At 36.9% G+C, this 17056-nt stretch overlaps 2 protein-coding genes across 2 annotated transcripts; both read right to left on the bottom strand.

Annotated features, from left to right (window-relative positions):
• Positions 1 to 614: 614 nt before the first annotated feature.
• On the bottom strand, positions 615 to 6768 carry LOC112570919. Its single transcript, XM_025249636.1, has 6 exons — positions 6154 to 6768; positions 5771 to 5870; positions 4753 to 4946; positions 4464 to 4555; positions 3487 to 3732; positions 615 to 2162 (listed from the first exon to the last, which is right to left on the bottom strand). Exons 1-5 carry the CDS (start codon positions 6445 to 6447, stop codon positions 3594 to 3596), a joined length of 819 nt encoding a protein of 272 aa, XP_025105421.1. The 5' UTR covers positions 6448 to 6768; the 3' UTR covers positions 615 to 2162; positions 3487 to 3593.
• A 1056-nt stretch (positions 6769 to 7824) lies between these two features.
• LOC112570917 lies at positions 7825 to 14707 on the bottom strand. Its single transcript, XM_025249633.1, has 6 exons — positions 14310 to 14707; positions 13947 to 14046; positions 12838 to 13016; positions 12493 to 12584; positions 11035 to 11281; positions 7825 to 9728 (listed from the first exon to the last, which is right to left on the bottom strand). Exons 1-6 carry the CDS (start codon positions 14601 to 14603, stop codon positions 9594 to 9596), a joined length of 1047 nt encoding a protein of 348 aa, XP_025105418.1. The 5' UTR covers positions 14604 to 14707; the 3' UTR covers positions 7825 to 9593.
• Positions 14708 to 17056: the final 2349 nt, after the last annotated feature.

Here is a 17056-nt window from a genome sequence, read left to right as displayed (position 1 = left end):
TCTCCGTTACACACTTTTATAGTCTATCAGTTGATTTTAATACACGAAAACAAAACGTGTATTTGTTAAAATTTACACCACGTAAATGTATTTAAAATGCTCTTTAAAACGAATTATCAGAGAAAGATGTTTTTTTATTGTAGGTTAATAAATATAAATTTTTGAAAATATTGGTGAAAGTTTCATTCGCGGGAACTCGCCTCTGTTTACACAACCGCGTCTCGGGTTACCGCAGCTGCGGAGGGTGTGTGCAGGAGGGATGCCCAGCCCAATGACATGAACCATGTTCTCTAGGGCGTGAATGGAGGGTGTCTAAAAACTGCTTGTTTATATATATTTCATTAATTCACTGGTCTTTTTGACTGAAGACATTACGTGAGTTGGTAGAGTATGGACATTTTTTTCAAAACCTGTGAGAGTCCAAATTTATATTAAAATTTTTGTGCTTCACTCGCACAAAGATGTTCGCCCCTCCGCCTGAAGCTTCCACACAGTTTGATGCAGGTTTAAAGTGTGTAAACAAAGAGTTGGAAAACTATTCTGATAGTGAGTTTCATGCTGCTCTGCTTCAGTTACTGAATGACTCTTGACATTTGAATACGTGAACCGTGAAAGTATTTATTTCAAAAGGCAAATGCAAAAGTCTAGATAAAGTAGTTATTCTAAAACAAATATAAAACCTCTATAAAGCTCAGCATGCAACAAGAATTTCGTGAAAGTAACAAAAAATAAACAGAAAATCGATATAAAATTGTTCTTCCGCTCGAAGGGACGAATCCAGTTGAAGAAGGAGGTGTTTTCAAGCACAAAAATACTTAAAGTTTAAACAATACACTTATAAAATGTTGCACTCTGATGATGCCTTAACCTGACATCTTGGGACAGAAAGTGAGATATCTGCTTAGAATTCTGAGAACAAATTAGATTGCAAACTTCTTATATACAATCACTTCGGTCCAAAAGGATATTTAATTTCTTTACTTATATAAATATGATCTTCTCAATATTAAAAATTAGTATAATGCAGTATATACAACATTAATTCCAATAAAAGACAGAGAGAAAAAATGCTATGAGAAACAGTGGCTAAACACAACTCCAGAAACGAGTTTGAAGTGAAATCGTATTACAAAAGTAACACACAGAAAGAAAGTACAACATGTTGTAACAATTTCTAACAGCTGTTGATACAAAACATTTAGAGTTATTTCTTACCAGTAATGTACCCGCAAGTGTGTTTGTGCACCTGTGGTTCCTGTGTTTGTTTGTGTGTGAGTGCATTTGTGTGATGCTGCTGTTCCTATTTTATTTTAATAGCAATGACTGAGAAATATGTAATGATGTCAAAGGAAAATAAATGTAAGTACGTTGACAAATCCCCTTTTCACTATACAAACAGTGAAATCCAAGGTACGTCCACGGCTAAACTGTCTATCAAACTTTAATAAAAGTTCTGTATATATTTAATGAAATACTGCAATAAACAACAACAACAAATACTATCTATAAACGTTTGCTACACAGACAAAGCCCTATCGGGCGACATGGGAGTAAGGTAAGTTAAGCAATTACAATCTGGGACCTACATGTAAACTATTTCTGTATATATATATATACTGTTTTATTGCATCTTTCCTTTAAATTACATTATGTTGTTTTAAATACTTAAATAATTTTATTGATTTTGCATATGCGCCTGTTTTTGATGTAGTAAAGGGCTTGAATGTTAATGACGTTTTGAAAGCTAAAATCATTTGAGGGTTTGTCGATTTCGTACCGGCGATAAGTAACGACTGGTGATCCGTTACACAGTGATAAACAGAGTTTGTTCTACAAAATATGATTGTCGCTAGATTCTATGTTTAAAAACTCAGATGTCGGGCTGTCTTTGTTTTGTCGTTTGCTTACAGGCAGATATTTTCTGATACATGTAGTATATAAAACAGAAACAGTGAATCAGGAACTGTCGCTAAAGTCTTATACAGATTCCTGTTCTTTGAAGTCTTGACTCAGATGTTATTAGTGAATCACACGCAGCCTTTGCCAAGGTCCACGTAAGTAAGTTGGACATGTCGTATGATCTCCAGGTAGGTGGCGCCTGTCATGTTTATGTTGTTTGACCCAAGGTTGAGCTGCATGGTCGTCATATTTTTGAAGTTAATCTGCACAAAAAAAAGAGTTATATTGTCATTATGTCACTAAGTAAAGTTTGTGTCAGCTGCATTGCATTCCCCTGTGGTATGAAGTAGAAAATATCGCGGTATATTGTGTAAATGTTAATGAATTAGCAAAGTATCATCATCACCATCATCGTTATTATTTGCCCCTTTTATCATCTGTGTAATTGTTGTAACTGTATAGTTTTGCCTAGGTTAAATATATAAATAATATATACAAATATACAAACAAAAGTTTAACTAATGCCGGTATTATTGTGCCCTTTCCTAACCGGCTTTTAAGATGTTTCTATTTGTGCAACTTGGTCAGATAAACATTTTTCAGAAATGAAATTTTGTAAATAATAATGTGATAAATAAACATAAGCAATGTTTAGTGTTAAAAGCCTCTTGCTTTTAGCAGCATGTTTGATTCCAGATGTTCACAAACCAGAAAAGGAGTTTGAAAACTTTGAAATGCCGCTATCAGTTGCTGTGTCTAGCAAACTAAAAGGACAAATAAATTTGACAAGTACTAGACGAGGAGTACGTCTTCATCGTGTTAATATTATAGAAATAATTTTTAAGTCATTAGTCGATTTTTGTTCCACTCAAAATGATTTGAAGTGGTTTGAAAAGTTGTTTTGTATTATGTCTTGTCATAAACGGAAAATACTGTATAATGTAACAATATTTAGTTTAACTGTAGAGCTTTGTCTGCCCTCTGCACAAGTCGTACAGAATTATTTTGCCTTTGTAAAATACGGTCCTTAAAGTACCAAAGCAGGGACATGTAAATCCACTCATTTCAAATGGAAAGGACCTTAAGGATTCGTTATTTATTTAAAAAAATGTCGCTAATTAAGAATTCTACATCTTGATAGAAGAATACTAATCAATGCAACATATTTGTTAAAAGTCAAACAAGAAGAAAACATATTCTTCATCATATGCCAGTTGTATGAGAATGCAGAAATAGTTGACTGTGGTTTTCTTCATCAAGTTAAGAAATTAAAAAGGCTTTTGTCTGGCACGAGCGGTTAAAGCACGTGATGTGAAAGTTCATAATTCAAGAAGGTCCTGATCAAGAAAAGTTCAGCAAGCGCGGTCCTGCTGTTTAACCCAACGGCAGATTTTTATCAATCGCGAAGCGACAAATGGATGAATGAGTGAATAAATAAAAAATGAAAGGAATATTTTTAGCAGTCTTTATTTCGTTCATTCTCACAGAGATATACCACATATGTACACATGCACGATACAACAACATATTCTTACAAATACGCGCCTGACTCGCACGTATACAGACAGACTGTACTTGTCTACTTACCTGTAATGTGTTGTTGAACAAGATGCTGAGAGTAATTTCAAAGTAGTCGCTGGCATTTAGTGGAAGATGTCCTAGTGCACCTGAAGGACCAGACCAATGACAGTTATTCACAGCACGGTACCACCACATTTCATGAAAGATTCCACCAAAGAGTAACGGAAATCAAGTGTAAGGTATATGTTCCCACCATTAGTACGATTGTAATCACACGAGGCGGTCGGAACATCGTGAAAGTTGAAAGTCATCCTGCAAAAGCACAATTAGAGTAAAGAGTATTGGATGTCTATGAATGAGTAATTTAATCTTAACAATTTTTCAGTTAAATTATCTACAATTACTTTATTTTAAAGATAATTTTTTTATCGTCAAGACAATCTTTGAGTTCTGGTAAGTTCGAAATGGCGGGGGAAAATGTTGTGATAAATAAGGTGGTAAACAGTCCCCAGAAGAAATAGAAATTAATCACTTTGCTTTAAAAGACTAGAACCATTTGTTCTACCTCTAAATTATATTCTGAATCTGAATCTATTATATATATATATTGCTTTCATTACTATTTTACCAACTTAATTATAATTACCATATAATAATTATAACAACTAATTCTCTTTAGTAGAATCATATCAATACTAGCAAAAACTTTCAAAAAGTTTTTAAAGAAGTGATTTACACAGTATTTTAATCATTAAACACGTCAGTGTAAATAAAGTTTAATGTAGGGAAAACAACAGACGCTTAGAGTCTCAATCTAAGATACAACATTGTATTAACCTCTTAAGTCCATATATAGAAAGATCGTGAGATAGTTTTATTTCCTTCTGTCTAATCTGTTAACAAGGTGACTGGTCGGCAGTACAAAAGTACTGCTTTTCTTTTTTGTTTTTTGCAAGATTTAAGACGAGTGATGATCTCACGGTCTGATGTGTAACAGTATATAGATGTTGTATGAAGATAAGTAGCAGTCTGCCTAACGTTACCTTTCAGTTTCGATGGGGAGGAAAATACCTTTAATACAGGCCTCCCATCCTTCTCTGACGACTTCGGGCAACGGAGCATTGAAGGGAACGATCTGCGTGTTAACGAAAATTTCACATTAGCTGCACACACACACACACACGTGCACGCGCAAATATTCATAATTCTTTAGAATCATCATTCCACTTTGCACTCTATACTGTTGACACTGGTTTAATTGTCGACAAAAAACAGCGGATGTAAGAAACAAAACACAGCAAATAAAATACAAAGGTATAATAGTAATTTCACCGGTGAATGGTAGATGGCAATTTTACACGTTCCTTTCAGACTGCTGTACTTTCCGTTTACTTGACACGTGACCGTCTTGTCGGCGTGACGTGGAACCCAGAGCCGAGACGAGTTGCACGTGAACTCTGTCCTTTGACCCTGGAGTAGTGTCATATTACTGTAGACACCGTCATCACGTGAGGGCGCTTTGCATTCTGGAAATAATCATACAAATCAGGAATATTTAGATCAGATGGAGCCCAAAGTCAGATTTATTAAAAATGTTCTAGTCATAGTAAATGTAGGAACAAACGTCGAAAGAGATTGAAATAATGGAACTTTCTCGTACGCGCATAACACTCGTAGTCTTCCATCAAGCGAGGTGAAGGTCCTGTCGATGTAAATGACGAATACTACGGACGACTTTTGATACAAATAAGAAAACATGGACAATGGCTCAGCGTGGTGTTAACAAATGTCTGCCTGTGTCGCTTTTTGTTAACTTATACAAAGGCCACTGATCCCGTCTAGTATTTTATGGTAACATTCTTTCAAGAGGACTTATATCAGGACTTCATATTCACAGATGTACATCATACGTATGCATAACTGTGTTGGTTATGAGGGGTTAGTGGTTTAAGAACAATGCCTTTCAGACACGAATTATTAAAGAGGAAGGAAAAGCATTGAAACAACTAATTAAAAACACTGCTTTTAGAGTTTAATACTAACGCATTCATATTAATATTAATGAAATTAATTAACTTGTTCTTCTTGAATTATTCATTACTTTTGTTTTCCACAATATTGAATTATTTTCTTCAGGAAAATTTTACTTCATTCTTACATTGACATATTCATCGGTGGCATCCAGTTTACTTCCGCAAAACTTCTTTCCTTGCATTAGAAAAGAATCAACAGCAGTTGTTTTTGGTTCATTTTGCTATTTTGTGCCTTAGAATATCTTTCTTAGAAACAATGCATAACTACTGATACCGTAAAAGACAACACTGAATTTAATTGATAATCTGATAATTACCTTCAGGAAACGGCAGGCATGTGTAGAAGGGAGGGTCAAAGGTGGGCACACACACCTGAGTTTCATTACAGGGTCGGCTACGACACCCGTTGTCTTGGAGCTGTTCATGAGAAACATTCACTGCATTTTATAATAAAAAAAATTATTTACACAAATTGCACAGTTTAAAAAAATATGACAGAAATGACACACGCAATATTGTTAAAAGAGAAAATATGGGAAAGTACTCTAACGATTAAAAGTTTAACTATGTGTCACGGATTGATAAATACTACATTAAAGGAAGTAATAAGGCTAGAAGATCAGAATTACGGAAATAGAATTGGAGTACATAAAGAAAAACTAAAAGAGCTAGAGATGTAAAATATAATTTGAGGACATACTTCAGTGTTCCAGAAAGCTTCCCTTTCAATCCAGGCTGTGGACACCCCGCTTGTTGTGTTTGTAGAGATGTTGTCAGCGTGTAGAACACAGTTACCATCAGTGGCCAGGGTCCTGTTGTAGATGTAAGAGTAGGTCTTACACAGTTTGCGGTACCAACAAAGTCGTTCACACTGATATCTGTTCATGAACCAGTACTTTCCCATCACGTCCTCTCGTTCACTTGGCAACAAGAGTGACAAAGACATTTCAGCGACGAGATAAATTGTAAGAAACACCAAACACTTCTGAAACATCTTCTTTTGAATATGGCTGATTAGTCCAATGTCAGAAGTTGAAGCGTAGTGTTAAAAATATATTAGAGATGTCAGAGAAGAACTATTTTAAAAAGCGGCAAGCCGGTCTCCTTCAAAGCTGAAATAACTCTATATTGGACCACTGACACAGGTTACTAAATTATTTTATTAAGCAGGAGCCAATCGCAGTCCTCGGCGTTTTTTAAACTGTTAAATTTTTCAAACTGCTAAATGCATGCTTCCACCGATAATAAAAGCAGCTTTTAAATGTTTGATTGTGGGCAGATAAGAGCGCTTATAGCCGGTAAGAACAATGGCGTAACGATTGTAATGTACACCTGTGAGGAGAAAATCATTAACGCAGTGTCTGGTGTATGTACACGTGCTCGGTGATGTGCGCAAGGTAAATGGCGCTGTGACCAAACACATCCACAAGCTTCAGAGCTGTGAAAGAAACTGGATTAGGAAATACACTTAGAAGATCTCGAGTGCCGACAACAAAGAGAGAGACACAACGAAAAGCCATTGGTAAAGCCTACAGCAGAAAAAAAAAAACTTTAAAAGCTGGACACAAGGATCATCACGTACACAGCCAAGATATTTGGCTGCAAATAATTCGTATACCTGGGTGGGGAACATAGATAAAGGTGGTGAAGGTAAAGGTTGAATAGTGCATTAGTATTATAGTGACTGCGAGCACAAAAAGCATAAGGGAATAAAAAAACACAAACACGGAGCAGGTTTCTTTGTGTGACTTTGAGAAATTTTATGTTTGAAAGATCTCATGTACATGTCTTTGCACATTTATTTATATACCTTGACTTGTAGACCCTTACTATCCATCTTTTTCCTGCTTGACTAGTTGACTTGCCCCGCAGATGACGATGAGGATGAAGAGTCGAAGAGGCACAAGTTCAAAAAAATGTCACTGAGAACGGTACACGGACTTTTCGCCGCCGGACGTTTTGCCGACCGGACGTTTCACCGCCGGACGTTTCGGCGCGGGGCACTTCATTTCGGCATTTCACGCGGGACCTTTAGCCGAAGTCAAGTGTGTGACGCCCCTTAGCTCACACATTTCTCTCGCCATTGTATCAATGTATCAGTGAACTCTCTCTCTCTCTATCCCTCCTCATGTGAACCGTTAGCTCACACATTTCTCTCGCCATTGTATCAATGTTTTTTTTCTCAAGCTGTTGCGCATAATCTGTGACAATCAAGTGAACTGTCTGTGAAGTCTGTGTGTAAAATTTGTTTGAAATAAAGAATTATTGTGTAATCTAGTAGTTACTTTCATTCTTTGAGAAGTAAGTAAGCTCTCTCTCTCTCTCTGACATAATGCGGCGAAACGTCCGTCGGTGAAACGTCCGTCGGCAAAAAGTCCGCACACGCTGAGAACAGTTAACGGTAAACGCCAACGGCGAGCAAGTTATTGCACAATGAAGAAGGTCCACTGCGGGCCGACAGGCGCCACATTTGGACCAACGTAAGCTTCAAACATTATTAGTCAGTATCATACAAAACATGTCTAAAATTTCTAGCAACGGAGCCCAAAACAATGTAGATGAAACAAGAAATAAAAAGAGGGTTCAACCATTTACCAATTAACAAAAGAACGTGACTTCAATCTTTAAGCATACGTGGTCATCAAATAAATTTCTAAATGAGCGACAAAATGAAGGAATTAGTACAGGTCCATCATCGGTTGGGGCAGACAACAGAACTTAATGTTGGTTGTTTTTTTGGGTTGTTTTGCTGATCCCTTAAGGTCTGCTTTTTCTGCTCCTACATGCATCCCGTCACGTACCATCCAAAAGCTTCTCCCCGAGCTATTTCAATGCTGTTTCAAAGCTGTCTCCGAGTTCTCTCAATTCCCAGTCTCAATTCCCAGTCTATAGTTTGGCTGCAGTGAACTACTTTCATTTAATGACGAACAAGAAGCGCAGTCTACCGTTACCATCCCTAGCCGTGCTTGAGTACCTGGCCACACAAAGGTATTGTTCATCAATTAAAAGACATGTATGTGTTTTGTCTGATCGCTAACGACGGCCCTGAGCAGCTACTTAGAACATTATATCTAAGGACATAAACATCGTCACGAAATAGAAGCAACTCAGGCAAATTAATTATTGATGTCTGCTGCAGATACCTTGAATTTCGTTTACTTAAATCTCCTCGTGTTTCCTGTGAGTTAATTGATATGAGAGTTGTTCGATTCTCACCAAAAGGTCTCTCCAGCTCTTTGGTCTGAACGTCATGGTGCAGCACTCAGCAAGTCAATATGAGTATTTTGCTTCAGTGCTTGCAGCGCCGTTGAAACAAAAACATCGTCACGGTTTAATCGTCTTGAATATCCGCGAAAATGATGCACACACGCAATGATTTATAAATATTTCAATAGATATAGAATGCTGACAAGCGTTTTTACACATCATTTTATTGAAAAAAGTTTACAAACAGGAATGAAAACAATTCATCTCACTACGAAATTTTGTTAATAAATGGCATTGAGGTGCTGAAAGTTTAATGAGGAAACGACACAGATCAGTACTAAACTGTTTACGAGTGAGCTGCTATTTTGTAATTGCTAGTGGATTGTTTTTGTTTTCAGTACATACCAAAGAAGTGGATGAGTGAAAATGACTAAATGCATTTTAACTGTCATAAAAATATACACAGTAAAACGTGGAGACGAAAGGTAACAATTTTATGCAAAGTTGTGTGTTAGTGTCCAACAGAGAAAATTGTGAACGTGGAATCCATAGCAATAATAATTTGGTAGAAATAATTATACACTGGGACACTCCATCGCCTTAAAGTGACAAGATACACAGGAATTCCTGAATGTAAGGAGTTAAGGATAAAAGAACTGTGCAGTGCCAGTGTGTGTTTTTCGATTTCGTACAGTCAATAAGTGACGATTGGTGATCCATTACACAGAGATACACGGAGTTTTTTTTCCACAAAATATGACTGTCGCTAGAAGCTACGTTTATAAACTCAGATGTCGAGCTGTTTTGTTTGTCGTTTGCTTACAGGCAGATATTTTCTGGTAGTAAGCAAAACACAAACAGTGAATCAGGAACTGTCGCTAAAATATTCTACAGATTCCTTTTCTTTGAAGTCTTGACTCAGATGTTAGTGAGTCACTCGCAGCCTTTGCCAAGGTCCACGTAAGTAAGTCGGACATCTCGTATGATTTCCAGGTAGGTGGCGCCTGTCATGTTTATGTTGTTTGACCCAAGGTTGATTTGAAAGGTCGTAATATTTTTGAAGATAATCTGCAAGAAAAAAAGAGTAAGTAAAGTTTGTGTCAGCTGCATTGAAAATAGCGCAGTATGTTGTGTATGTTGTGTAAACTTTAATGCAATAGAGAATTCTCATCATCATCATCATCATCATCGTTATAACTTGCCCCTTGTATCGTCTGTACAAGTGTTGTAACTGTGGTTTTACCTAGGTTAAATATACAAGTATTCAAACATTAGTGTAACTAATGCCGGTAGTTATGTGCCCTTTCCTAACCTACTTTTGAGATTTTACCATGTTTCTATTTGTGCAACTTAGATAAACATTTTTCAGAAATGATATTTTGTAAGCAATAATGTGATAAGTAAACATAAGCAATTTTTACTGTTCAAAGCCTTTTCCTCTTAGCAGCATGTGTGACTGCTGACGTTCACAAACCGGAAAAGAAATTTGAAAACTTTGAAAGGCCGTTAAAGTTGCTGCGTCGATCGAAATAAAATGAGTTAAATAATTTTGACGGGTAGTATATGAATATCCCACTTGAGGAGCACGGCTTCATCATGTTAATATCACAGAAATAAGTTTTTAAATGATTTTTTTTCTACTCACAATGATGTACTTTCTGTTTTAGATAAGAAAGTAAGTGGTTTGAAAAGCTTTTTGTAATGTCTTTACATAAGCGGTTAATACTGTATAATGTAACAATATTGAATTTAACTGTAGAGCTTTGTCTGCTTTCTACAGAAAGCTTACAGAATTATTTTGCAGTTGTAAAAATACGGTCCTTAAAGTACCGAAGCAGCAACATGGAAACCCACTCATTTCAAAATGAAAAAAGAACCTCAGACATCCTTTATTCATTTGAGAAATGCCGCTAATTCAGAATTCTACATCTTGTTTGCAGAATACTAATCAATGCAACATATTTGTTAAAAGTGAAACAAGAAAAAAAACATTTTTTTTTCATATACCAGTTGTACGAGAATGCAGAAATAGTTGACTGTGGATTTCCTCATTAACCTCAGAAATTAAAAAGGTTTTTGTCTGGCACGAGTGGTTATAGCACGTGATGTGAAAGTTCATAATAAAGAAGGTCTTGATCAAAAAAGCTCAGCAAGCGCGGTCCTGCTGTTTAACCAAACGGGAGGTTTCTGTCAATCGTCAAGCGACAAATGGATGAATGAGTGAATAAAAAAAAGGAATGCTTTTAGCAGTCTTTATTTTGTTTTTTCTTACATAGATATACCACATATGTTTACATGCACGATTTAACAAAATATTCTTACACATACGCGCCTGACACGCACGTATACAGACAGACTGTACTTGTCTACTTACCTGTAATGTGTTGTTGAACAAGATCCTCAGAGTAGTTTCAAAGTAAACGTTGGACTTTAGTGGAACAGATCCTGGTATCCTTTTAAAAAACTGCCAAGTACAGTTATTCATACCACGCAAAAACCACATATCGCGATATGTTCCATCAAGGGAGTAAAAGAACTCCAGTGACAGGTAGACGTTCCCACCATTAGTGCGATTGTAATCACACGAGGCGGCCGGAACATCGTGAAAGTTGAAAGTCATCCTGTAAAAGCACGATTTGACTAAAGAGTATTAAATGTCTAGGAATGAGTACTTTAATCTTAAGAATTTTTCAGATAAATTATCTACAATTACTTTCTTCTAACGATAATTTCATTTTTTTTTTATCGTCAAGACAATCTTTGAGTTCTGGTGATTTCAAAATGGCGGCGGAAAATGTTGTCATGATAAATAAACAATCCCCAGAAGAAATAGAGATTAATCACTTTCCTTTAGAAGACTATAAACATTTAGTTTCACCTCTAAATTATATTCTGAATCTGAATCTTTTAGATATATATATATACTGCATTTATTATTACTATTATTTTACCAACTTTATTATAATAACCATATAATAATTATAACAACTAATTTTCTCTAGCATAATCATCTCAATTCTAGCCATCAAAAACTTTCGAAAAGATTTAAAAGAAGTGATTTACAAAGTATTCTAACCATTAAACACGTCTGTGTAAAGGAAGTTTAATTTAGGGGAAAACAACTCAGGTTTAGAATCTCAAACTAAGATACAGTATTGTGTTTAACGTCTTCAGTCCGTGTATCGAAATATCGTGAGATAGTTTTGCTTCCTTCTGTCTAATCTGTTAACAAGGTGACTGGTTGGCAGTACAAAGCTACTACTTTTTTTGCAAGTTTTTTTTTTTTTTATTCTAGAAGAAAGTTTCTAACATCGGCTTTCAGACATTAGTCTGGTTCAGGAAACGCAGATTGTCTTACGTAATTAAAGAGTCTACTTTACTGTACATGAGGTACTTGTCATTTCTATTTTCGTGCCTTTTATTTTATAAAGAGGAACAGAAGGAGGCGTTTTATTTAAATACCTATCCATAAAAAGGTTTAGTTATGGTCACTGAATTTTACAAAAGCGCCTTTTGCCTTTGTCAGCAATGCATCAGCCCTGTCGTTAGCCGCATCACCAACCTTGTTGTTACAGTAAGGTGCAAGTCAAACCCTCAACCCAAAGGAGCTCACAAAGGGAGCTAAGTTACAAGGCCCACAGTAAATGGAGAGATAATGAACAGAAACTTGGTTCTATTCATGGAATGAGCATTGTTTGGGAAGTGAAAAACCTTTGTGCGTGAACACACTGCAGACAGGACATTCAGAGACGAGTGATGAGCTTATTGGGGTCTGATGTGTAGCAGTATGAGGATGTTGTATGAAGATAAGTAGCAGTCTGCCTAACGTTACCTTCCATAGTTGATGGGGAGAAAAATACCTTTGATACAAGCCTCCCATCCTTCTCTGACGACTTCTGGTAACGGGGCATTGAAGGGAACGCTCTGCATGTTAACGAAAATGTCACATTAGCTGCACACATACACACACGTGCAGGCGCGCAAACATTCATACTTCTTTAGAATCATCATTCCATTTTGCACTCTACAATGTTGGCATTAGTTTAATTGTCGATATATATTGAAGAAATAATTTCCTTTAGTTAAAGAATATAAGTAATTTGCTTTAAAACAACCGAAGTAAGGCAGAAAAAGTAGAAAACAAAAAAAAAATGTAAAGGTATAATATTCACTTAACCGGTGAGTGGTAGATGGCGATTTTACAATTTCCTTTGGGGTCGCTGTACTTTCCGTTTACTTGACACGTGACCGTATTGTCGGCATGACGAGACGAGCTGCACGTGAAGTTTGTCCTTTGACCCTGGAGTAGCGTCACATCACTGTAGACACCGTCATCTCGTGAGGGCGCTTGGCATTCTGGAATTGAATAATCAAACAAATCATGAATATTTGGACTGGATGGAACCCAAAATCAGGTTTATTAAAAATGTTCTAGTCATAGTAAATGTAGGAACAAAGGTCGCAAGAGATTGAAATGATAGAACTGTCTTGTACGCGCATAGCACTCGTAGTCTTCCATTAAGCGAGTTGCAGGTCCTGTCGATGTAAATGACGATAACTACGGAAGACTTGTGTTACAAGTAAGAAAAAATGGACATTGACTCAGCGTGGTGTTAACAAATGTCTGCCTGTGTCGCTTTTTGTTAAGTTATACAAAGGCCACTGATCCCGTCTAATATTTTACGGTAATATTCCTTCAAAACGATTTCTATCAGGACTTCAGATTTACAGATGTACATCATACGTTTCCATAATTGGGTTGGTTATGAGGGGATAGTCGCTGAAGGACAATACGTTCCAGACTTAACAAATATTAATAGAGTAAGGAAAAGCATTGAAAGAACTAATTAAAAACACTGCTTTTAGAGTTTAATACTAACGAATTTATATTAACATTAATAAATTTAATTAATTTGTTCTTTTTCAGGAAAATTTGACTTCTTTCTTACATTGACATATTCATCGGTGGCATCCAGTTTACTTCAGCAAAATTCCTTTCCTAGCATCAGAAAAGAGCCAGTAGCGGTTGTTTTTATTTCACGTCACTATTGTGTGCTTTGGAATATCTTTCTTAGTAAACAATGCATAACTACTGATACCGTAAAACACATTATTTAACGTCGCCTATCAGTTGATATTTTTCAAGGTTTTTACTTTTTAAAGGTCTTCATGTCTAAAAGTTTCCTGTCTGGTATACTCTGTACAACTTACTAGCAGTCTACTTTGAGGCCTCTGTCAGAGTCTTTGATAACCTGCAATTTTAATAATTGATAATCTGATAATTACCTGCAGGAAACGGCAGGCATGTGTAGAAGGGAGGGTCAAAGGTGGGCACACACACCTGAGTTTCATTACAGGGTCGGCTACGACACCCGTTGTCCTGGAGCTGTTTATGAGAAACATTCATTACTTTTCATAATAACAAAACTTTTTTAAGCAAATTGAACAAATTTTAAAAAATGATGACAGATATGATATATGTAAAACCGTTTGAAGAGAATATCTGGAAAGTATTCTAACGGCTAAAAGTTTAACAATGTGTCAAGGAGTGATAGATCATCCTACAGTGAAGGTAATAATAAAGCTAGAAGATCAGTATTAGAAAATATACTTGGAGTAGATAAAGAAAAATATAATTTGAGGACATACTTCAGTGTCCCAGAAAGCTTCCCTTTCAATCCAGGCTGTAGAAACCCCGCTTGTTGTGTTTGTAGAGATGTTGTCAGCGTGTAGAACACAGTTACCATCAGTGGCCAGGGTCCTGTTGTAGATGTAAGAGTAGGTCTTACACAGTTTCCGGTACCAACAAAGTCGTTCACACTGATATCTGTTCATAAACCAGTACTTTCCCATCACGTCCTCTCGTTCACTTGGCAACAAGAGTGTCAAAGACATTTCAGTGACGAGATAAATTATGAGAAACGCCAAACACTTCTGAAACATCTTCTTTTGAATATGGCTGATTAGTCCAATGTCAGAAGTGTAAAAGTAGTGTTAAAATATTAGAGATGTCAGAGAAGATACTTTAAAGAACTATTAAAGAAACGAGAAGCCTGTCTCCTTCGAAGAAATCTCTATATTTGACCACTTACACAGGTTACTCAATTATATTATCAACCAGCAACCAATCAAAGATCTCGGCGTTTTTTAAACTTTTAAAGGCAGCACGCATGCTTCCACCGAGAACAAAAGCAGCTTTCAAATGTTTAATTATGGGCAGGTTAAAACGGATGTCGCGGTTAAGGACAAGGGTGTGTGCAAATGTGCTCGGTGATGTGCGCAAGGTAAATGTCGATGACAGTAATGGGAAAAATATTCACAAGCTTCAGAGTTATGAAAGAAACTGGATTCAAAAAATGCAGTGTGATTTAGAAGATCTTAAATGCTGACAACAAAGAGAGAAAAACAAAGAAAAGCCTGAAGTAAAGCCTATAACAAAAAAACAAAAACTTTTAAAGCTGAACACAAGGACCATCACGTACACAGCCAAGATATTTGTCTGAAACAATCTGTATAGCCGGGTGGGGAACATAGAAAAAGGTGGGGAAGGTAAAGGTTGAATAGTGCATTAGTATTGTAGTGACTGCGAGCACAAAATGCAATGGGGAGAAAAGGAAACTCGAATATGCAGTAGATTTTGCGACTTCACGAAATATTGTCTAAAAAGTCTCATGCACATGTCTTTGCATATATATTTATACACCGAAACTCGTAGACCCTTACTATCCATCTTCTTCTGCTTGACTAGTTGACTTGCCTCCGCAGATGACGATGATGAAGAGATTAGTAGGTGAATCCAGTCGACGAGGCACATGTTCAGAGGAATGTCACTGAGACTTATAAAGAAGATGGCGGTCGAAGTCCGTTGTTTTCCCGTTCACTCGGCCATAGAGAGCAACTTCTTTTCTTATCTATGACGTCTTTTTCTGCTTCAAGTGACGTGGAACAAATGACGCACACAAGACGTCAGACACAAGACGTCAGACAGAAGAAGTCATTCATTCACGAGACAACACGAAACCCACCACAACTCAACAGGTGACTGATGCCAGTTAACCGTTGTTTTCCACCAGGCAGTTGCTTGGAACACTGTGGTGGGAAAGGGAATGGCCAGGACGTAGAGACCGCAGGTAAGATAGAGAGACAGTAAAGAATTTTCTCAGGAATTTACATTATTTGTCTGAGCATTGCTGTACAAGTCATTAACGCGATGACCACAAATGGTAAGCTGTCCTTTGGTACAATTCCAGACTGGATGAGTCCCAGTGTTTCAGGATAACTAGTTATATATGTTGTAACCAGTTATTTGTGTTATGGCCTGTCATGTGTAATAGGGCTAGTTATGTATGTTATAACCAGTATGTACCAACTCTGGCATGACGACTCTGTTAGCCAGTCGAATCCTGTCACACACGACGGTTTTCTACAAATGTCTAGCTACGACTAGGCAAAGATCAAATCGAGGACAACTATCAAACGAGCCCACAGGACAAAAAATAAACACAATATAAACAAGGAATAGACACTAGTAATTCTTTTCACTCAAGTCTTAGATGAAGAGAGGCCAGCAGGTAACAGTAAACTTCAAAGAGCAAGTTATTGCACAATGAAGGTCCACTGCGGGCCGAAAGGCGCCCCAATTGGACCAACGTCAGCTTCAAACATTATTAGTCAGTATCACACAAAGCACATATCTAAACAATCTAGCAACGGAGCCCTAAACAATGTAGATGAAACAAGAAATGAAAAGAAGTGTCAAACCATTTTACCAATTAACAAAAGACATTACTTGAATCTGCGTGGTCATCAGCTGGTCATAAATAAATAAATTTCTAAATGAGTGATAAAATGAAGGAATTAGTACAGGTCCATCATCGGTGTGGGCAAACGACCGACCAGAACTTCATGTTTTCTGCTGATCCCTAAAGGTCTGCTTTTTCTGCTGTTACATGCATCCCGTCACGTACCATCCATAAGCTACTCCCTGAGATATTTCAAAGCTGTCTCCGAGTTCTCTCAATCTATAGGCGTGCTTGATGACAATTGACAGTTTATTGCAAGCCACTTAATTCCAACATCACCTTGTGTACCTAGCCAAACAAAGGTATTGTTTACGGACATCAATTAAAAGACATGTTTGTGTTTTGTCTGATCGCTAACGACGGCCCTGAGCAGCTACTTAGAACATAATATCTAGGAGGGCATAACATCGTTCACGAAATAGAAGCAACTCAGGCAAATTAATTATTTGATGTCTGCTGCCAGATTACCTTGAATTCGTTTACTTAAATCTCCTCGTGTTTCTGTGAGTTAATTGATATGAGAGTTGTTCGATTCTCACCAAAAGTCTCTCCAGCTCTTTGGTCTCAACGTCATGGTGCAGCACTCAGCAAGTC

This window comes from Pomacea canaliculata, linkage group LG8, assembly GCF_003073045.1.
Source record: "Pomacea canaliculata isolate SZHN2017 linkage group LG8, ASM307304v1, whole genome shotgun sequence".
NCBI classification, from domain to species: Eukaryota; Metazoa; Mollusca; class Gastropoda; order Architaenioglossa; family Ampullariidae; genus Pomacea; species Pomacea canaliculata.
The sequence above is the reverse complement of the archived record's forward strand: the minus strand, read 5'-3'. Positions and strand labels throughout refer to the sequence as shown.

Bases quoted from the DNA above. Each gene is read 5' to 3' on its own strand.
- LOC112570919 (XM_025249636.1), bottom strand. From the start codon at position 6,447: ATGTTTCAGAAGTGTTTGGTGTTTCTTACAATTTATCTCGTCGCTGAA. The intron at 5,871-6,153 runs GTATGTCCTCAA...TCTCATGAACAG, and splicing joins AAGCTTTCTGGAACACTGAA to CTCCAAGACAACGGGTGTCG. The intron at 4,947-5,770 runs GTAATTATCAGA...GATTATTTCCAG, and splicing joins ATGCCTGCCGTTTCCTGAAG to AATGCAAAGCGCCCTCACGT.
- LOC112570917 (XM_025249633.1), bottom strand. From the start codon at position 14,603: ATGTTTCAGAAGTGTTTGGCGTTTCTCATAATTTATCTCGTCACTGAA. The intron at 13,017-13,946 runs GTAATTATCAGA...ATTCAATTCCAG, and splicing joins ATGCCTGCCGTTTCCTGCAG to AATGCCAAGCGCCCTCACGA. The intron at 9,729-11,034 runs GTAAGTAGACAA...TTTTTCTTGCAG, and splicing joins TGTTCAACAACACATTACAG to ATTATCTTCAAAAATATTAC.